This window comes from Lissotriton helveticus, chromosome 3_1, assembly GCF_964261635.1.
Source record: "Lissotriton helveticus chromosome 3_1, aLisHel1.1, whole genome shotgun sequence".
Taxonomy (NCBI): domain Eukaryota; kingdom Metazoa; phylum Chordata; class Amphibia; order Caudata; family Salamandridae; genus Lissotriton; species Lissotriton helveticus.
The window spans coordinates 355,467,646-355,490,210 of NC_136061.1; the positions used below are offsets into that span (position 1 = coordinate 355,467,646).

The following is a 22,565-nucleotide window of genomic DNA, read 5'->3' on the forward strand; positions in this document are numbered from 1 at the left end:
GAGAAAAGACGACCTCCCGAGCGGGCCTTTTTGATCCTAGGTACATGTGCCAGATGGAGATGAGTGGAGCGCAGGTTTCTTTTAGTAACATGATGTCGGATGAAATGTTTGAGAATGGGTGGGCCGTTGTTATGCAGGATTTTATGGGTCAGACAGAGCGTTTTGAGGTTGACCCGCTCCTGCACCGGGAGCCAGTGGAGAAGCCTTAGGGCTGGTTTTGCCAAGCTCCTACGGGTGGTGCCTGTTAGCAGCCTGGCTGCCGAGTTCTGTACGCCCTGAAGTTTGGCAATTACTTTCTTTGGGGCGCTGAGATACAGGGCATTACCGTAGTCGAGTCTGGATATTAAAATACTCTGGATGATGAGTTTCCTAGTGTCTTGAGGAAGCAAAGGCAGGATTTTGCGAGTAGTCCTAAGGATACCGTAGCATGCTCCGGCAGATTTCCTAGCTTGGGTTGTGAACGTGAGGTCCTGGTCTAGCCATAAGCCCAGACTTTTAATAGAAGATTTAGGGGTCGGAGCTGGACCCATACAGGAAGGCCACAAAGAGTTTGGATTAAAGTGGGCTGGGTTACCTAGTACCATGATCTCCGTTTTCTTGCCGTTAAGCCTAAGGTGGGATCGGTCCATCCAGCGTGAGATGTCGCAAAGGCATGAATAGAGATTGTCGGGGGAGCAGTCATGTTGGTTAAGAGATACTACAAGCTGCGTGTCGTCCGCATACGTCACTAGCTTGAGTCCATGAGGGGACACAATTTCCTGGAGGGGTGATATGTAAGCATTAAAAAGGGTAGGGCTCAAAGAGGAGCCCTGGGGAACGCCACAGGGTAAGGGAGTGGAGTGAGATTTAGAGGATCCCTCCCAAATTTAAAAGGATCGGTTGTGGAGGAAGGATTCCAACCAGGCTAGAGCCGGCCCTGAGATACCTAATGCCCTTAGCCTATGGATCAGGATGTGATGGTTCACGGTGTCGAACGCCGCGCTTATATCCAGGAGGATCACTGCCACTGATCCTCCTGAGTCCAAGATTTTAGCCTTTCTTCAACGACACTGAACCATGAACCCCAAATTATGTTTTTCTCAATACGATTGCCTTAGTATTCTCTCAAATATGCTGTTAAAGTATAAAGGTGGTTATGGATATGATTACGATAAGTGACTAGAATTGTGTCTGTTTGTACGTATATGGGTTTTATGATTAGGTTCTATACTTCTGTATTTTTAAAAGTGGATGTTATGCTATAGGTATCTATTGTTTACTTTGTGACTCTATAGCTGATAAATAGTAAACCAGCCTTGGAATCCTCATCTGTTACTCTTGGAATAATCCTTATAACATATAATAAGGAATGGTCGTATAATGCCATTGCTATGGGTCGATTGGAGTCACACTTAGCTGGACCTTCCCGACTAACCTAAAAGGAAATGGATTCTGGATCTGCCTACATTCATATAAACACCACCCCTGGGAGTAAAGTGTAAATTGCTAAATGGCAATTTCCAGATCTAGGGGTTTATCTGTGCTAAACCTAGGAAATCCTATTAAAACGTTCACCCTTTCTGGCCCACAGTATTGGTACTATGTTTCACTCGGTGATACACATCAGAGCATACACATGGGTTTCTCCTTGGCCGCTTTTGAATAGACTTCCAAAAGCATATACTACAGTTGGTCGTACGATGCACATTCACAGGAGCGGCACCTCTGACACTCTTGGGCATACTGCTAGAACATTGAGTACAGCTAGTGCATAATGCCTATTCACATGAGTTGCTCCTCTGCCACTCCTGTGTGCAATTCGGGAACTTACACTGAAGTAATCGGAAGCATGCACCACCAAAGAGGGGTAATAATCAATGTGGTTTAAACTGGTTGTTAGAGACCACTCTAAAATGCTAAATATCTGCATGTGCCCTAACTGAAATTGACTAGGGCTGGGCGGTGAACTCCGCTCTGTTCGTAGAGTTTTTTGTTACTTCGCGTAGTTCCGCGTAGCAAAACTCAGCGAACTAGGCCGAGGCTTGCAATTGACCCAGTAGTACGTTAAAGTAACTGTATTAACTATATATTTACATTAATCTAGACAGTAGGCCACAAGACAATTCAAGTTCAGTTCATCAGAAACATGAATTTAATTCTTCAATCCAGTATTCAATAAATGCTCTTACAATTCAGAGTATTCATATAAATCCGTGTGGTATCTGCATAGTTTCATTATGTACAGTATAATACAGTGCTCTCAGTGCAGAAAGAGAGAAAGGTTTTGAGGGAATTAGGGGTGGTTGGGTCAGTGAGGGCCAGGGTAAAGGTTATGTGACATAAACACAATTCAATTATGTACAGTGAAGTGTACCTTTTAAAGATCGGACATTCGGAGCTGATTTCCTAAGTAGGTACACTCCAGGTTATTAATTACTAGTAAGCCACTTTTTGTAGACATGCACTGAATCATTTCTATGTTTTCAGGTGCTTTATTACACCATCCTATTCTGAGGAAGAACCCAGAATGAGGAACCAATAACCCTTATCTACCAGGGGTCGAACCGTAGACAACCATACAACCACCAAGCATAAACCATAGGATGTGAAGAAAACAATTTATTTGCCCATTGAGTAATGCATTAAAAAGGGAACTATAGACCTAAATTAGGCTGTAAAGGTCCCATTGTACATAATTGAATTGTGTTTATGTCACATCACATTTAATGTACTACTGATATGACCCAGGTCGGGTAGTTTTAAGGGCTCTCCCCGTTAAAACTTAACACATTTGCAATTGACCCAGACACTACCTTATACTTGTAGAAACATGGGTTAAGCTTTTTCTGCCATCATACTTGAGTAACTCAAAGCACTTCCCCCATAGGTCACCACGTACTCACATACTCTTTACCATGCATTGACCTGCTTTAATGCTTAGATGTCATACTTCACATAAGCCTCTTACCTAAATACAGTGATCAATCATGAAGAGAGCACAACTCTGGTTTCACGCATGACATGAAAGCATTCCCTTTTACCACACTTGACACTCTTCATAAATGCAACAACAATACAATCTTGTAGAATATTTAAGATGTTACTGCTTGTATAATCAGAGATTATTCTAAAAATTACAGAGATTTCAAGTTCTGTGTTGGATTTTCACAGTTTGCAGTGTTGTGAAATCTGTGTCATTGTAGTTAGAATCGTACTAGGGAAGTTCTGGTAGAAAATGCAAAAGAGTGAGTTATATGTTAAAAGCACAGGGAAGGGATCTGATAACCAAGCACTGTGGGTAGAGGTACTTGAATTCAATAGAGAGTGATAAACACTTTCTGAGTAGGGAAGTTGGATTTAGGCCTCTGAAGATTAAGATTTGAAATACTATTTTAATTTATTCTGGTAATAGTAAGTGTAGACTCAGAGACATAGTGATTAAATGCTAGGCATATACTGTCTTGTACTTTATTAAACAAAGTAAAATCATTTTAAGTGTGTTTTTAAGATTTGTTTATATATGGTACTGAGTGTCAAGGGTAGCACTGGAAAGGATTACAGCTGTTCTGTACAATAAGTTTTAGACCTGCTTATGTCTCAGATGTGTACATTTAGAAGGGTTTCTAGAGATCAGATTGTGTCTGCAGGCTTATGTGCAGGGGAATGCGATGAATAGGTAGAGAGCTAAGTGCAGGCAGAATGTTTGTGCAACAGCATTTATAAAGGAAGCTGGACTATATGGCAGCTCATTTGTTAAATTAGGTAAATACTGTGGCTGCTGATATTTTCAGTTTAGAGGGGTTAAGCCTAAACATTAAAAAATATATTAACTCTAAAAACAATACTTTTAACACTCGTTTATTGCATAGTAAAATATAAATTAAATCAAATGTCGTTCATACCAACTTTAATTAAAATATTTTTAAAACCTACATTTAGGTCAATAAATAGATTTTTTTTTAAATTGCCCTCAAAAAGGCTATGTAATTGATGTTAAATTTTACATTGCGAAAGATGTATACGGAAACATATATAATTAATGTATTGGATCGTTACAATGTTAAAGTAATAATTCATTAAATATCAATGTTTACTTTTTAGTTCTAGCAACAGTAATAAAACACACACGTAAGAATGTAAAAACTCAAAATACAACAATATACAAACAAAGTGAAAAATGTGTGCTTTACATTGAAATTTAGAGTTGTCTAAATAATTCAAAGAAAACGTGTGGGTGGTGAGATGTGAAAGTGCATGAATTAAAGGAGGTTCAGATTTATTATTCTAACTACAGGCAAAGAAACATTGAGGGAAGTGTATATATTTTGGAGGTAACATATTTACTATTCTATTTTCAGTCATACTTACACTGGGAAAAGTGCATACATCGTGAGGCGGTCAGAATTAAACACAGGTCTGTGCATAGTGTGCTCTTGCACAATTACGGGGGTGGAGTAAAACGTATTTGGTTGATGTTAGTGAGATTAAACCTTTAAGGATTGGTTGGTTACAGTGTTCACAAATGACCGTATATTCAGCATATTGATCAACAAGAGTTTACCCGTGGGAAGCAGATACATTAAATTGTTGCACAAAGACACCACCAAGCTAGTTTTATATCTGTACTGCACTTTCTTTCAGTGATCACAAAGCATATTGAGATTTCACTTCTTTTTTAAGTGTGTATTGTCCTCCCCTTCCTTATGCTCCACCCCAGGCGTTGGTCTGCGCAGTGGTGTATTGTAAGCAAGCCCAAAGAAGAATGTCACAACTTTGTGAGTGAGGGCAGTATTTTCTTACAGAGCATGTGCCACTTTTTCAACACTGATCGTTACTCCTCCTGATGTGTTAGTGCTAAATGATTGGGGAGACTGGAGTAGAGAGATTTGCCTATCACCCCTTCATAGTGTGTGAAACTACTTAATAGTAAGACAAATACTGGCAAGTAAAGGGGACATATTGGAACCACCGGATTACAAAATGTTATATACTAAGGAGTGGTTGGATTTAGGATCTCCGTGGCCCCTTACATTCTGTGATGTCATCTGGTTTATGCTAGAATTTCTGCAGAAGCAATTCACTTATAGCTCTTTCAGCCCTCTCACCTTGAAAGATACATAGAAGTTTTGGAAGCTACATAAGAGTTATTCTCCTCAGGGGGGGCACCTCAGTAATGGAACTTGACAAAGGGCCCCATGCTCTTTGAGTTCCTGCCCCACCTTGTCTATGGGATTGCAGAGACTCCTGTGGAGCTGTGACTGGGAATAGGACTCAAATCCCTGCAAAATATTGCATTACACTAATGCCACACTCTTGTATTGTGAAGACATCTGTCTTGTGCATGCTCCTATAAACTAAGTGCTTGTATACAACTCAAGCTACACAGCGGGGCATATTTTCATTCAGAGTATAGACTCCCCCAATACTGCAGAGATGGAGAATGATGTAGACTCCTTCAAAACAGCTTAGTCATAGCTGGCACCATGAAATAGCTTCTGCTGTTTGCTGTGCAGATTAACCCTAAATAATGGTGCCTGTGTGGGGTATGGGCACCCCACAACAGTGGTGACAAGCAGTTGAGGTCATACACAAGAATGGGTTTTGGACCAATAATGGGCAATGATGTAAAAGGAGAATGGACCTTGACTGGTCCATGGTATGGAAAGAGCATGGCCAGGATATGGGGATATCTTATAGTGGCAGAGCTGGAGCCAGAAGTGGGGAAGGTCTTGTAGCACTTATGCATTTAATGGATGATGCATTTTCACCTACTGAGCTATTTAACAACATCAACCATTGTTTGATTAGAGTCTGAATATGTAGAGATTGAGTAAGTGTTGTCCATTTTATATAAGGGCACTCACAGCAACATATTACATAGAAATTAGAGCATATTCCAAGGCACAGCCACTAAATATCTATCAGCATCTTTAAAGCAATGCAATAAATAGAGATACATTACTGAACTCTCACATATTAGAGAAGGAGTTTGCACATCTTATCAGTGAACAGCAAACCATTAGAGATAAGATATTTTCTCTCGGGGTAGACATTATTTTTCAGATGCTTAATTCAGACTTGATTAGCAGTTCTTTGCAGTAGAAAACGTTTCCATGACACAATACTTTTATTCTCTCTTCTAATTATTAGCTCTGATTATCATACCTCCTGGGCTTTTCTGATTCCCAATGCCTGTGTACCAAACAGGATTGAAAACTACTTGTCAATTTTGTTTAATTCTGAGTTTTGCCCAACCAGTGCCTGCCATATGTAATAACATGCACAACTATGGACAAGTACATGTGTCACAATGTACTCATGACTGCACTAACTACTCCTTCACTGATGTACAAGCTCACCTTTCCACTTTTTTACACTGATCAATGTAGCCTGGAATTTTCTTTTCATGAGCTTGGTAAATACATACTGCAGTACCCTACCCCATATTTTTTAGCATCAGGCCACACACAGTTTTAGCTGTTGATGCAAGCACTCGTGCTTAATATATGGGCCACTGCATTTCATGGATGGTAAAACTGTGCCATTGAAGGCCCACAACCCTCTAATTGCACTCGCCCCGCCCCCTAAAACAGACATAGGTTCTCCCTGCATTACTCTCCACAGACCTATTCATACAATGGCCAGCTGGCCTTGTCAATGCTTGTTCTTTGATTTCTAGTTGCCCTCTTTTTCATTTAATGCATATTTGCCTCAACACACTGGTTTAGAGATATATGCAAAAAGGTACAAGCAGCTGCAGTAGTTGAACAAGGCGTCTACTCCATGTCCTGTCGGAGAACCTACTGTAGGGTCTTGCCTGCGCTCTGAGTGACTGTTGTACTGAAAGTTCTCAAATGCAGAGTCCCATCCATTCAGAGGAAAGGAGGCATTGAACTTCAAATTTAAAGAAGACATGGGTACAAGAGGACCATGGAATAGTACACAACACATCTTCCATCAGTGAGAAAGTGACCTGTCGTGCCCCATGTTCCTTCTTCCTATGTGGAGGTCATCCTTAGAGGAGAAATGGAAAAAAGGCTAATGATCCATTGGAAGATGAAAACACATGGCCAATTCCCAAGTCCCCAATCCCACTATATATAACAACTTATTCAAATTATAGATCAGTTAACAGTCCAGAGTATATATCATCCAGGAGAAGAAGGCCTTTTGGAGATTACACCTTTCTAACCAGTGCAGTATTGGGTCAAGTCCACCTTCATTCTGAGGTGCCAGACAACCACTCATATGGGGAATTGAGGTATTTCATGTGTGGTGCAATTTGAAAGAATAAGGGCCTGATTTAGAGTTCGGTGGGTGGGTTACTCCATCATAAATGTGACAGATATTCTGTCCGCTGTAAGTCCCATAGTCTATATTGCACTCATAGTACAGTTAACGTGATATCTGTAACATTTGTGGCAGAGTAACTTGTCCATCAAACTCTAAATCAGGCCCTAAATTGAAACACACTCTGGGTTACAGCTGCCATGTTCCTGGCTTACACCAGAACATACAGCCACTGTCCTGCTGTGGAGACCCATCTTTTGAATTCCTCAATGGTCAGTGTGTGGGTGGGGCTAGACTGAAACAGGGAGTCCAGCAAGTCATTTTGGGGGGAATAGCTACATGTTAAGTCCCAGGGTTCAAAGATCCATGCTGCTCTTCCTCCTATCCAGTGGTCAACTTGTACTGACCTTCTTTGTAGAAGGTAGGGAAGAGGCAAGAGGCTAGCTACTGGGAGAGAGACTATTGTGTCTCTGTGAACTATTCCAGTCTGTTCAAAGTACCTGTGGTGGCCTACTACCACACCAATGCTTCCTCTTCCAGGACAATGAGGCCAAATGGCATGATAACAACAGAAAGAAAATATATCAATTCAGTGATCATTAATTGAGAGAATCTAATATCTACTGCATCAATAAAATCTATATTTACCAGTTTTGGTATGATTTCAATTGGTATGCCTCCATCTTGAGTAAGGAGAGGGCAAAGCTAAAACTACTGTTGTCCTGGTACCTGATAGACAGATCTTCAAGGGTCATGAACTTTGGTTGTTCTATGCTCAGGCAGCGAAGTTGAAGTCTGTGGACTTAATAAGGAACTCTAAGATACTGATTTGCTCTACAGTGGGGTACGTCAATGGAGCCCTCAATTAGATCAGGGTGAACCGAAATGCCATAAACCTAAAACACCTGAATTGTCCTGTAAGTCAAGCTCCATCAAAACAAACACTATTTCAAAGTTTAAAGATTTGATATGCAGGTAGCAGTTACCTATCTTTTGATGCCCTGCTGGCACAAAAGAGCATGAAAAGTGCATCTTGTTGGATCCCGCTTCCTTTGAAAGGCCACATTTGCATGATGGGACACGGTTGTTAACAGAAGCAGGGAATCACAAATGTAATGGTCCCCTTCCTAAACAAACATTAACAAGCATTTACAATGCAACGGTTTCGCCTTTGGAAAAGTTTGAGCTATTGGCATTGTGAATGACAAACTTTTTATTTATGTGTTGGTTTTGAAAACAGATAAATAAATGGCATTGTCATTTACAATGGCAATAGCTTAATCTCTCGCAAATGCGATTTGTATTGCAACTATTTCAGTTAGCATTTTGCAATACGATGAAAACTGCCTAAAGATAGATACAAAAAACAAGTCTTAGCTAGGAGGTAATACTCACCAGACAGAGACACCCGGCAAAAATGACTTCACTTAAACTATCATATGTACAGCACTAAACATTGCACATCCTTCGTTGAATAACTGTTTGTTTACTGCACTAAAGATTGAAGATTACTCTAGTGTTATTTCTATAGTGCTCACATGCTTCAGAGCAGAGAGGACTCTAGGAAAAACACTTGTAAACAAATAATCATCGTGGGGTGAATTATAGTCAGGCATTGTAGAATTACAGTTCGTTTTGGAGCATGTAAATGCTATAGACGGGAAATGGTTAAAGGTGCTGGTTCAGAATTTGTAGCTGTGGTTCTGTGCATTTGCAACGGGTGCATTTAGTCGCAAAGTTTCAAACTAGAAGACATGGAATTCATTCCTAGCCTAATAAACTGATCAAATTGTGTGATCCTGTGTAAATCATGTTTTGCCACTATGCTCTATTTCACTTTCGAGTTTGTGTTGGGCATGAAAATACATTATTTTTTTAGAGGGGCCGGGCAAAGCTCCCACTCAGCCTGAACAAGGCTGCATGTCTCTTTCACAATAACTCCTCACTGCTCCAATATCTACAATCTCAGCCTTTCACCGAAAGTGCAGCAGACTCGGGTGAAATGTCGGTCCGATTACAGCTAGACGCGCCCCCGCGTATTCTTCCTGTGGCCCAGTCCGCTGGCACACACTCTTATTATATAGCTCCTCACTAACTCTGTTGTGGGAATTAACAGGTGGGAGTGTAAGGAAGCAGCTGTATTTTAAATAACTAAACGGAATCTCCAGCGCTATAATACCGAAACTCAATTGCTTTTGGGAAAACGAAACACAGAATAAAATTTCTTTTAATGTAGCATTGTTACGGGACATCCACTAAATTGTCTCTGATTATTACAATTCGCTCTTCAATGGAAGGGCGTCACCGAAGTTAGGCCCAAGCAACGTTTTGTAAAGCGCTCGCCTATGAGAGGACGAGATGTAGCAATTTCGTTGAACTGAATATTGTTAAGCAGACTAAACAACTTAACTAAAGAAGACGAGTATTCATTCCACTCAGATCATGTTTGGACATGTAGGATTGTAAATAAGATTTGGGCATACGTGTCTATAAACGATATTTCAGCTATCAAGTGGAAATATTACTCATTTAACACTGGCACTCGTACAGCAATGCAAGGCATTGAAGATCATACAGACACACATAACGATCATGTGACGTTCACAAGTATATACACACACACACACGTATGTATGTTTGTAAATAATAACCATGGGGCCTCCAACGAGAACTACTGCATTATCAGAAACATGTCATGATTGGCACTGAAGACGAACACTTGACATCTCAATTCATCTGCCTCAAAATCAATCACAGTTAGTGAATCGTGTAGATATATTTGGAGTAAATACCGTATTTAATGTGACCTGGATTTAGATAATACGTTGATTCGCGAGGAGGCGCGCCTATGTTTCAGAAAACTTAAAAAACAGAAGGTGCCCCTCAATCCAAGCCAACGTTTTCAGAGCACAATGCTGCTTCCGCCGCCTACCTATCGCCTACGCAGTACCTGACAGAATAAATGCCTTCGATCAGTGTCCAGTGAACAAACATACCCCAAGAGGAGGAGGGGATCAGAGCACAGAGGCAACAGAGGAGAAGAGATCACAGGAGCGCAGATCAGGGCACAGAGGCAACAGAGGAGAAAAGATCAGAGCACAGAGGCAACAGAGGAGAAAAGATGAGAGCACAGAGGCAGCAGAGGAGAAGAGATCAGAGCACAGAGGCAACAGAGGGGAAGAGATGAGAGCACAGAGGCAGCAGAGGAGAAGAGATCAGAGCACAGAGGCAACAGAGAAGAGATCAGAGCACAGAGGCAACAGAGGAGAAGAGATCAGAGCACAGAGGCAACAGAGGAGAAGAGATCAGAGCACAGAGGCAACAGAGGAGAAGAGACGAGAGCACAGAGGCAACAGAGGAGAAGGGACGAGAGCACAGAGGCAACAGAGGAGAAGAGATGAGAGCACAGAGGCAACAGAGGAGACGAGGTCAGAGCACAGAAGCAACAGAGGAGTAGGGAGCAGAGATCAGAGGAGCATAGATCAGAGGAGCAGAGAACAGAGGGGCGCAGACCAGAGCCGCAGCCAGCAGACCAGCGCTGGGAGTCCAGATGAGGCGTTCAGAGCGCGGGGGTCGCCTCAGCCCTCAGCAGCAGCAGCGTCGGCTCAGCAGCAGCGGAGGGAAAGTTTTCCGAAGCGGCTGCAGGGGATCCAGAGCCACCAGACCCGGGGCTCGGGCTGGGATCCAGCCAGGAAGGGATCCGGCCGAGGATGCACCCGGGGACCCACCGCCCGCACTGCCTCCAGCCGAGCCCAGCCACCGACCCAGCCAGCAGCTCCCGGCGAGGGAGAGAGAGGGAGGGAGGAGGGAGGAGAGAGGAGAAGAGGCAGAGGGAGGGCCAGGGGGAGGAGGAAACACCGACATGGAGGGGGAGACGGGAGGGTGCGGGGGGCACAAGAGGTCAAAAATGCCATGGGAGACAGAGAGGAAGGAGGGAGCAGCGGGAGGAGAAAGGAGAAGGGACCGAGGGGACACACGGAGATAAAATCAGGAGCAAGAGAGGAGAAGAGGCAGAGGGAGGGCCAGGGGGAGGAGGAAACACGGACATGGAGGGGGAGAGGGAGGGGAGACGGGAGGGTGCGGGGGGCACAAGAGGGCAACAGTGCCATGCGAGACAGAAAGAGGAAGGAGTAGCAGCGGGAGAAGAAAGGAGAAGGGACCAAGGGGACACACGGGGATAAAATCAGGAGCGGGTGAGGGAAAGGGGAGGAGAAAGAGGCGGGGGAAAGAGAGCATTGAGAGGAAATGAGTCGGGACGAGGGGAGGGGGGGGAGAAGAGAGAGAGATACGTACTGAAGAGAAAGAAACATATGAGGCAGGTAATCAGTGGAGAAGACGCCTGAAGCAGGAGGGTGAAGAAGAGAGGAAACAGAAAGAGAACGGAGGAAGAAAAGGAAAGACAACAAGAACGGGGGGCGTGGCCGGGGGTCAGCGCAGGACGGACGGGGAGCAGCCACCCCCCGCCGCCGCCTGCAGCTCCAGACAGGGGCACGAGTCTGTGATGGGAAAGTCCGGGGGTTGCATAGTGTGGGGGGGGGGGGCGATCAGAACCATGGGCAGAACTGGGGAACTCCACAGTACGTGGGCAATGCTCTCGGGCAGAACTGGGGGCGTCCATCATGTGTATGCATTAGGGGTGCATAAATTATGAACTAGCACTCACCTGGGCTTCCTCCGGCGGCCGTGGTCGGCATGGAATAACAAAAACAAAGCCAGAAAAAAAAAACGAAACTCCGCCCACCGCCGCAATGATGTTCTTAAAGGGGCGGGATGAGTACAAATCCCCGGAACGCCCACGAATCTGGTCCGGCCATGACGGACAGATCTCTGTTCCAATGGCTAGCCTCCATTTATGGAGCTAGCCAATGGAACAGAGGGCGGGACTAAGCCCTACACTGTAGGGACATAAGATTTCTCCTGGGCGGAGCTAGGAGCTCCGACGCCAGGCGAAACCTAAAAACGGCTTCACCTCATTCAAAGGACTTGAGACAAAAATACACAAATTGTGGTGGTTGTCCTTGAAGATCCAACTTGCTGTGACGATGTGTGACTTGAAGGCTGAAACTTTGATGAGATCCACCAAATCAAGTGAATCTTTTGCATCTCCTTGAAAGATTTGAAAGTTCCCACAGATTGACTTTAAATTATTCTGACCAGTCCTACCTTCAGCGAATTAGGTGCTTCAGTAGTACTAGACTGTCTCAATACCTTTCTCCAGCTGTGCAAAGTTTTGTTGGTTTTGAACCCGAGCCCTAGGTCAGCACACCCTTTTCCACTGACAAAAGCCCTTCGTACAGGAGGAGGTACTTCAATGGGAACATACCATTAAGATGAGGTGAGAATGAGATATCAAATTCAATAGACAAAGTACTCAGAGAGGAAAAATATAATTCAAAATATAGAAAAATGCAAACAACAGGTTAGTTAAAGAAATCCTTATTTGCTAACTTCAGCAGTCCACTCTCTAGAGTAATTAGAAGCACCCTGAAATTGTCTCATTCTTGATATGTAGGACTGTACAAAATATAAATGACATAGCCACCTTGTACTTTTAATGATGATGTCCAATGTTTTACACAGATTCTTCAAATTGCACGAGCGGAAATGCGAGCCCATTGCCATGACGGTACCACGGAAGGTGAGCTATATGTGAAGGTGGTTGGAGAAAACTAAGGCTAATTTGATGTCACCAAAGTTATGGGAAGTTGTTGCCTTATACCATTATGTGAATGTTAACCCTGATTTCTATATCTACCACTGGGTTAGAACTGAGTTATCAGTAATGCTGTATATGAACACTGTCCATGAGACTTGACTTTCAGAGCAATAAACAGACTGTTCAATGTATACAAGTAACATTGTGTTAGAACTTTAATTGAACAAGTCATATTGCCCTTTAATAGTAAGCTGCAGGCCGAGCAGACTAATTTCTGATTTTTTATGTATTTGCTTTGGCCCTGCAAGCAACCATGATGCATGTGTCATGAAGTTAAGACCAGAGACAGATTGGCCTATTGGATTGGAAGATCTGATGGATCCAGTAGCGGGGGGCAGAGAATGAGGGTGGAGAGTGGGGGACAAAAAAAACATACCTGTTCCACCGGCCGCGTCTCTCCTCCGCTTCTTGAGTCCCAGAACCAGAAAACACCCAGGCTCCCCATAGCCAATCATAATGCTGCAATGTAGCATTGTGATTTGGCTCTGTGGCACTTTGCATTGCATTGGCGTACATGGGCTGCATGCCGCCCATGACAACCCTGCATTTGCCACCCACGGTGGGTGAATGGAAGAGTGGGGGGTGCTGGTGATTCCTGCCGCCCCTTGACGGCCGCGGGTAAGAGCGGGGGAGGTTACAGCCCCCAAAACGTGTGCTGCCCGGGGCGGACTGCCCCCCCCCCCTTGCTACGCAACTGGTGGATCAGCGCTCAGATGGGAAATGGGGGCTTGGGCATGTTCCCCTCCAGGCTGTGTAAAGCTGCCAGGTGGGGAACATGCAAAGTATGCATGACTGCAGTCATGGGCACTTGTAGTGTGCAAACCACTCCTCCCTTTGTGACTCCAGCACCGCCCCGTCCTAACCCAGCCCCAAAGAGCAGTGGGGCGACACTCCTCCACCTTAGCAGAGGATGGATCAGTTGATTTGAAAAGCCACCACTACTGGGGCAGGTTCAATCCCATGTCATGCCAGAACAAGAAGACATAGCTCTGCTGACTCTCAAAAAGCATTGACTCACTGCGAGTCTTTAGATTTTCTAATAATCTGGTCGACTTGTGTATACACCAGGGGCGGTGGGTGACATTTGATGGTGGTGGGGCGCAAAGTGATTTGCATACAGCACTGTAGCGAGCGAGCGCAGCGAGCGAGCCCGAACCCAAAAGCGGGGTTTGGGGGGGTTACCCCCCTAAGAACATTTTGAAAAAAAAGAAGAAAAATCATGCATTTTCAAGCAAATTTGAGAAAGCAGGAAGGTTAATAAAGCAATTGTGAAAGTGCAGTTATTACATTAATAGATGGCATAACATAGGTAGCTGCTTATTCAGTATAACCACAGAGCTTCATACATTCTGTCCTATTACGCTCAGGTGCGGAATTCAGACTATAAGACTTTCATGAAAATCTCAGCTTTAAGGCCATATATAGGCCAACAACTGATTTTTCTATTTTTTGTTTTAAATAGCGAACTAGACCAGAGACGTCGGATGTCAGAGCGCTTTACATGAGCACCAGTTTCGTTACATATAAAATGTCCTAAATAAAACATATAAAACATATAAAGCAATCAACGCCCAAAAAAAGTATCATTAACAAAGTCACAATTTATTATCTAAGGAGTCATGATATTGTTAGAACAAGGTTGAACGGCCTGTGAAAACACTGAAATATTTGGCCGCACAAATGAAATGGTCCATGTTAATTTCTTCTCCAGCTTTGGCAACCGCCTCTGACTAAGTCTCTTGATCCTATCTAAATGCCACACTTCAGACGTTGACTCTTAAGGACCACTTCATTTATTTATTTATTTATTTAGCGATTTATAGAGCGCCTGGTGACCCGGAGGCATCCCCGCGCTCTAGCATTTGTGGAGACCAGAGGGGAGAGGGGACTTTATTTTGGGAACAGCAGCGTTTTCAATTTTTTCCGGAAAAGGAGATGGCTGGGTTCCTGCCTCAGGGGGCGAGGAAGTGAGTTCCATCCTGAGGATGCTTTTACAGAAAAGCGTCTACCGCCGGTGCGTGCCTTCCTGTATCTGGGGACGTTGGCCAGACGCTCATTGTTCGAGCGTAGGGATCTGGGGGCCTTGTAGGGGGTAACCAGGTCTCTCAGGATAGCAGGGCCGAGACCGTTGAGAAGTTTGTGTGCGGTGCACAGGGTCTTGAATTCTACCCTTTGTCGTTTTGGAAGCTAGTGGAGGGCCTTGATCGCTGGTCTGGCTGAGACTCTGGAAGGGAGATTCATAAGGAGCCGGGCAGCTGCGTTTTGCGTACGCTGAAGTTTAGCCATAGTGGCTTCAGGAGCTCCTAGATAGACCGTGTTACTGTAGTCTAGCCGCGCAAGGATCAGGCCTTGGACCAAGAGTTTCCTAGATAGGGGCGGAAGTAGTGGGAGGATCCTGCGGATGGAGCGCATGAGACCAAAACAGGTGCCTGCTGTTTTGGTTGCTTGGGTTTTCAGAGACAGCTCGGGTTCCAGCCAGACTCCTAAGGTCTTAATTACTTGTTTCGGGGTGGGTACTTCCCCGAAGACGTCTGGCCAGACCGAAGAGGGGATGGTGGTCCATTGCTTGCCCAAAAGCATGACTTCTGTCTTTGATCCGTTTAGCTTGAGCGATGACTCGCACATCCAGTGGTGAATTTGTTGGAGGCAGTTCGGCAGATTGTCTGGGTGATTGTCCAGATGTGAGAGTGAGACGACCAATTGCGTGTCGTCCGCATAGCTCACTATCTTAATCCCGAAAGGGGCGACGACATCCTCGAGGGGGGCCATGTAGGCGTTGAATAAAGTGGGGCTTAGGGATGACCCCTGGGGGACTCCGCTCGCAAGGGGGAGGGAGGCAGAGTGGGAGTTGCCATCCCATACCTGGAACGAGCGCCCTGAAAGGAAGGATTCTATCCATGTGAGCGCCGAACCTGCGAGCCCTGCCACGGCCAGCCGATGGAGTAGGACACGGTGGTTAACCGTGTCGAAGGCTGCGCTGAGGTCCAGGAGGATCACTGCCACTGACCCTCCTGAATCCAGGATGCACCTTGCACTTCATGAGAATGATTATGTGCTTTAGGCATGATGGTTCACAAGAAATAGAACTGATGAGATGTCTTCCACCTTGATCAAGGCAACCGCAAAACCTGTCCTCTTTCACAGCTATTATTTCTTTTAGCTATCGACCAACGTCTACAATACATCAATAACCACCCAGATATTACTGCCTTTAACTATAAATCACACACTCTCAAAGTGGCAGCATATGTGGATGATATTTTATTTTGTTGTGCCTATGAAGCAAAATCTATTCTAGTCCTTCTAGACATTATCCAAGAACAGTTACTCTCTGAACAGAGATAAAACAGACATTTTCCACTTAACATGTTATGCCTCCAAGGCTTCATAAATAAGGTGTGCATCCACTAGCAACCTAAATTCATTAAGTGCTTGCGCATTTGGTTCTCCAGTGGCCTACTTAAGTCGGTAAGGTAGAAAGAGAAGATCCTATCCAATATTGAAGACCACTTGAAGTACTGGTCTCCAAAGTATATATCTTGGTGGGGGAGAATGGAAACTGAAAATTATAATCACACCAACTGTACTTTTCCTCTCCAAAATGATGCCGAACAGACATCTAATTTCTTTCCCAATCTGGATAAAAAGTGCTGTTCCTTTCTTTTGCATGGGAATAGAACAAGAATCTCAATAAAAAGCTCTGCTTCAGGGTAGAAGTCTAGAGGATATAGACTACCCAACTGGGACAACTGTAAGCCACCTTTCCTGATAAGGTGGGTCTCTCTACGGTTTTCTGAACCCTCAACTACCCACCCTATTTGGGTAGATATCAAGATGGACTTGATACTCCCGACTCCCATCATCCTCACTCTTAAAATGAGACCGCTCAGATCAGTTCAGACAATTCACATCCTACTTGATACAGTTACTGCTCTACTCGATACAGCTACTGCTCTACTCCAAACAGACAAAAAAATACCATTAACAAATCAAGCTTACAAGCATTCTTGCACAATAAGAGAATTAAAAATAATAAAATCATTTTATGGCGCTTCTGGATATAGAATGGCATTATGTTCATGAAAGATCTAGAAGTTTCAAAACACATCTCACCTTTGCAGAACTCCAAGCCAAAACATGCTCTCTCCAACATAGAATTCAACAACTTTCTGCCACTCAAAGAAATAATTCACCAGACAATTTGCTATGCAATAGGTCTCGCATTTACACAAGTTCAAGCTATTGGCATTGTAAATGGCAATGCTTTTTATTTATATTTTAAAAACCAAAACATAAATAAAAGGCATTGTCTTTTTCAATGCCAATAGCTCAAACTCGCATAAATGCAAGACCTAGTGCATTGCAAATGCTTGTTTTAAGTGCACTCACCCTTTGTGCATACTGCTCCTCCCGCTGTTTTACTAGGCCCATTTTGTTTACCCAGGATTCTTACGTCGGGGTGGGGGAGTAGATTTCTATCCTTTCAGCGTTAATAACTTAGCAACCAACAATCCAATAAATAAGTAGTGTTGTTGTCTTCATGTTAAAATGATGGTTGTTGGTTGAAATTCTGAATAATGCCACTTGTAGGTCAGGCTCAATTTGGACTTTTAGTTTTGCGCTGATTGAGGTGAAGATCTTGTCCCAGAAAGTACGAAGTATGTGGCTCAAGAGCATGACAGAACAGTCCCCTCGTTGATGCCCACATCAAAATCATAGAGCTGATGTTGCAAGCCGTGCAGGGTATAACAAGGTCCATTTGGAACAAAATGCCATTCTTTTAAAGTTCGCTCCTCGGATAGCTTTACGGGCCATAAGATTAGAACAACCCACAACAGCCTACGGTGAAATTAGAGCCAGTGCTGCAGCGTGACGCAAATAAAGATAAAGTACCTGGTACCAGCTGCCCAAACATAAGCTAAAGTCGAAATAATGTGATAATTTTGCCTTCTCGATGCATAAGCATTCCCTTCACTCTTATTCAACGTGATCCCAGGAGAGGCGCGCAGGCTACCGTTTCACCTGCTCACAGCCTCTACCCAAACAAGAAGAGGTCATACGACACGGGGTTGAAAATCAAGGAATATTGCTTCCCTTCACATGTACCTTGCATATCCTACCCGCCCCAGGAAACAGCGCACCCTTTGAAGCCACATAGCGGTTTGCAAGACAATTAAACTCAACCACATACAGAAACGTTTCCGTCATAACAAGGAACAGTTGTTCTGGGGAGAGAACGGTTCTCGACCCACCTTTACTTCATTTAAGTTTTGATGTTTACCTTCCGGCCTCCACCTCCATGCGTAAATAAATGGTTTACTCCGCCTCACGCTGGGAGCACCCATTAATGTAAACCAGCCTGAGTGGCACTAACCATGAGCAGCCTGAAGATTCCTGGGAGCAGCACCCGCCCTGCAGGGATAGCTTAGACTAGAGTCCGAGTCCCCGCTGCAGCCTTTGCGACCTCCGAGTGTTTGCACAACCACGTTTGATGCTTTGCACTGCTACCTCACGCTCCTACTGCTACATGGTTAAGGTGCGGGTCGGCGAGCTGTACATTTTGAAAAGTAGTCGACTCGCCACTACACCACATGTTTTGTCCCCTCACTCTACACCTGCGCGCTTACCTCAATTTACGTCAGGGCAATTTCCTCTCCCTCAGGTGCGAGTGTTACCGTCGTGACTCTGTTGCCTGGGGACAGTGGACCGTCGGACGTCTGCTGGCTGCTGCTACGACGACGACTCGAGCCGGCCGCTGCCCTACACTACAAAGAAACAGAAACTACTAGTAGTGAAACTAAAGAACGTCACGGCGCGCGTCCCGAATGGCCAATCACTGCATGGCTTCATGCTGAGTCACACAGTGACTGGCCATGATATGCAGGTAGCCAATCCTGGCGCTGCATGCAGCGCCAGGATTGGCTAGGGGGGCATACTGAGTACTCGCCCTGGTGCCCTATGTAAACCCCGGGCCCGGCTAAAGCAGCACCCCCGGTCCTCCCTCAGTTGTGGACCTTCACTGGTGTTTGGCGTGCATGCTCGGGCAAGTCACAGCCCTAACTTCCTCATGCGCACAGTGCTGCTGGTCTGCTTCAGACTGTCACTCAAGCTGCAGCAGACCAGCAGCCCCGCCCCCTGCACTCCGCATTTCATCATCGCCGTGTCAGGATTGAAGCGCTGCGCTGCGGCGCTTTATTATTGTTTGGGAATTTCTTCTAACTGTCTCAGTGTGCTTGCCACGGTGCGTCCAGGCTTAGTGGGGCTACGCCCCTACGCCCCAATGGACGCACCGCGGCTGGTATACACGGTATTATAACCTCATAAGGCTCATGCATTATTAAACATAAATACTTGATGGACTTGGCAGAGGCCTTAGGCACACAGAAGTATCTGGAATACCCAATCGCTCCCTGCAAGGTAAGGTGCTGACCTAAGATGAAGTCCAGATAATTGCTTGTAAAAATGTCTAGCTGTGGGGGTGTGGGTGGGTATATGAGAGAATGCGAGGGGTTGATCTGAGCCTACCCAGTTCCAAGATGGCAGTGTTTTCTGTGTGTTCCTAATCAATGCCCGATCTCAAATCTGCTATTTCTTCCGAGGATGTCCTGAGACCATTGGAATTGTAGAGGTAGTGGGGGAAGCTGTGTTTCCGGAAATGTGAGGGCTCTGACACTATTGATGGCAGGGACCTCTCTAGCCCCCATGTCCACCCAGTCCATAGAGATATCAGGAGGTGGTGGTGGCACCAGATAATGGGCCATCATTTGGAGTCGGTTTCAATGGCATCCTGGGAGTACAGATTTGTTTGGAGCCGCCAGGTGCAGAAAGGTTGAGGGGGTGGAGCCTGGAGCGCTGTGCAGTGACAATGGCATCCAGAGTGCTAAGTGGAGGGAACATTTCAACTGAGGAGACAGCGTTGTAACTCCTAAAATTATTAGTGCTGCAAGACCTGACCATTATTACAAATGCTGTTACATTTGTGCCAGAAAAGCACGAGGGCTTGTGATGTACAGAACATGTATGGAGTGGGAGAATAAAAAGGTAAGAAACAGACTTCAGATTTTAGAATGCGAAACAAAGGCTGTTCTGGATTTTCTATGGGTTAAGGCATGTGAGACAAAGGGAATCACGTTGTTGGACTCAAAAATGAGTGACTTGACAACCTGTGTAAGGTGACTCATTTGAGGGTTCTCATTCTCCAGAGATCCAAGTTAAGTCATTAATAAAGGAAATATGAAAAATAGTTGACGCTGTAACCGACACTCACATCTGTGGCAGCAAAATAACAGTGAGGAACACCTTTGGGCTGCCCAGTGGCCTCTCATTTCAATTCCGAACAATTCAGAAGGAGATGACGCGATGATGGTCATTTTGATGTCTGCAGAAAGAAGGGACAAAGTACTTGGGCTCCAGAATCGGGAGATACTTGAGCCATGCTTCTCCAGGAAGTCCCAGAAAGATAACACACAAGGTAGTTTGGTTTCTGTAAATTCCCACTGTCTTATCGGTTCACACAGATGGACTCATCCAAGAACGTTTTGGGAAAACGTATCTACTGATGTTACGTGGTGGATATTCATTACTCTGGGAATGTTGTGGTAGAGCCATTAACTATGGCCATACCACAACAGAGCTAGGGTGGAGGTAGTGTGGTGGGTGGAGGAGGGCATATGTTGCTCTGAGTACCACCAAGGTTTTAGTCGTCTTTGCTTTGTTTCTTTTCTTTCTCATCCACATTCTTTGAGGCCCATAGAGAGTTCTTAATATCATTGAATGGGTGCATGTCGGTCAATACTTCTATCATTTGAATGTGTATTAAGTTATTCCCTTTTTGAATTGGTAATGTGAGGGAGTTAGGTGTTCCTGACATCTGATATACTTTTCATGAGCAGATTTTGTTTGCTCTGTTTAATGAAAAGATTGAGACCGAATGAAACCTCTTGCTGTAATATTACAGAACCTACAATTACTTCTCCCACAGTACCACATATATAACTCTAATAATGTGCTCTAACGAAGAAAGAGAATTTGCGTATGAGATGGGAATTTAGTTCCTCCTACTCTTGTCACCGTTTCATACCCTAATTTTACTTTATTTTGGCTGAGGAATAGGAAGTTGGAGATGGGTCTGGAATTAGTCAGGATTTTAGGGTCTGCATCTTCTCTTTTAGGAGTGAAATGACAGTAACATGCTTCAGAGGGTCAGGCCTGCTCCAGATAAGAGGGAGACATGTATCAGGTTTTCTGGGCAGTTTTAGCATTTCATCGGTCTCAAGGGGCTTGAGAGAAATGAAAGTGGGTATGAGCTTAAGTAGTCCACTGATTTGGTAGGTGCATGGTTTGGATATGTTGGTGAGAGGATAATGGTTGTTGCCAAATTCGGGTTTGAATAACTCAAATTCGTTTTCACAGTGTTGTTGAGCGGCACATGACTTGACAATAGGAAAAGAAAGGCAGTATAATGCAGGGATCGATACAGCAACATGGGTAGCACACAACCTTGCTATGTATTCAGCGCCAGAAACCATGAGCACAAGGGAAATCTTGCTGTACCAACCAAATTGTATGACCACCTGTGGTATTCAAGTATTTACTGAGAATCTAAAGTCAAATGTAAAGAAATACCATCCTGTTGAAAGACCTAGACAACTCATAGGAATTTTAAAGAGATTTAAATCTGAGAGTGCAGCAGTACCTAATGGAATACTAAATGCTTTATTCAAAGATGTAGTCTACTGGGCACAATATTTGACCACAATATTCAACGATCTTTATCACTCAAATTGGTTACCTGAGTCTTAGAAAGGCAACGTCTTCCATCCTATTTTAAAAAAAATTGAAATTCTGTGTCACCTCTAAATTATAGGCTCATAGCATTAATCGATGTTGAGGCAAAATGCTAAGCATCCTGTCTTCTTCAACATTTAAAATTATGGGTAGAAGAAGAGAAACTAATACCAATAGTTCAGACAGGATTCAGAATAGGCATGGGGACATTAACACATTAAGCCTAGGAGATGGCGGACAAGCAACAAACAAAATTGCCTCAAAGAACGGCCTCAAAAAAGGATGTGTTTTGCCTCCAAGTCTATTTAATTTATATCTTGCAATTTAGTTGCCACTTAGATTCGGACAACAGCCATCTGCCAACCTTTGCTGCAGAGAATTTGGGTTGCTTTCCAATATGCGGACACTATCGTCCTATTGAGTAATACACTGATAGGCCTGCAATGGAGCACGGATGCTCTAAAAAACCATATGGTCAAGCAAGGGCTTGAGTTACATCTGAACAAAACCAAAGTGATTCAGTTGGTCAATTTTTTATTAAAAACTCACTCTTGGTTTTTGAAAGGGAAAAAAGCGGAGGAAGTGCGCTCATATAAATATCTGTGATTCATGGTGGACCAGCAAATGACCGGAAAACCCCATTTTGCAGCCATCCAGACTAAAGCACAATCGCTAACCTATGAATTAAAAACATTAAAACAGAAACTGAGCTGCCAGTGATAAATTCATCTACTACAGGTAATGGCAGCTCGGCTACTGCCATCGTTGTCTTATGGCACAGAAATTATGCAGG

The 22,565-nt window shown here is 44.3% G+C and overlaps 1 protein-coding gene across 2 annotated transcripts in view; it reads left to right on the forward strand.

The window, feature by feature from the left end:
- The window catches only part of CORO6 (coronin 6), a 427,480-nt gene that overhangs the window by 392,813 nt on the left and 12,102 nt on the right, over positions 1-22,565 (forward strand). For both annotated transcript variants that reach the window (XM_078680034.1, XM_078680035.1), the window contains exon 9: positions 12,850-12,907. In XM_078680034.1, the coding sequence (XP_078536160.1) occupies positions 12,850-12,907 (58 nt within the window). The remainder of the gene's footprint in view (positions 1-12,849; positions 12,908-22,565) is intronic.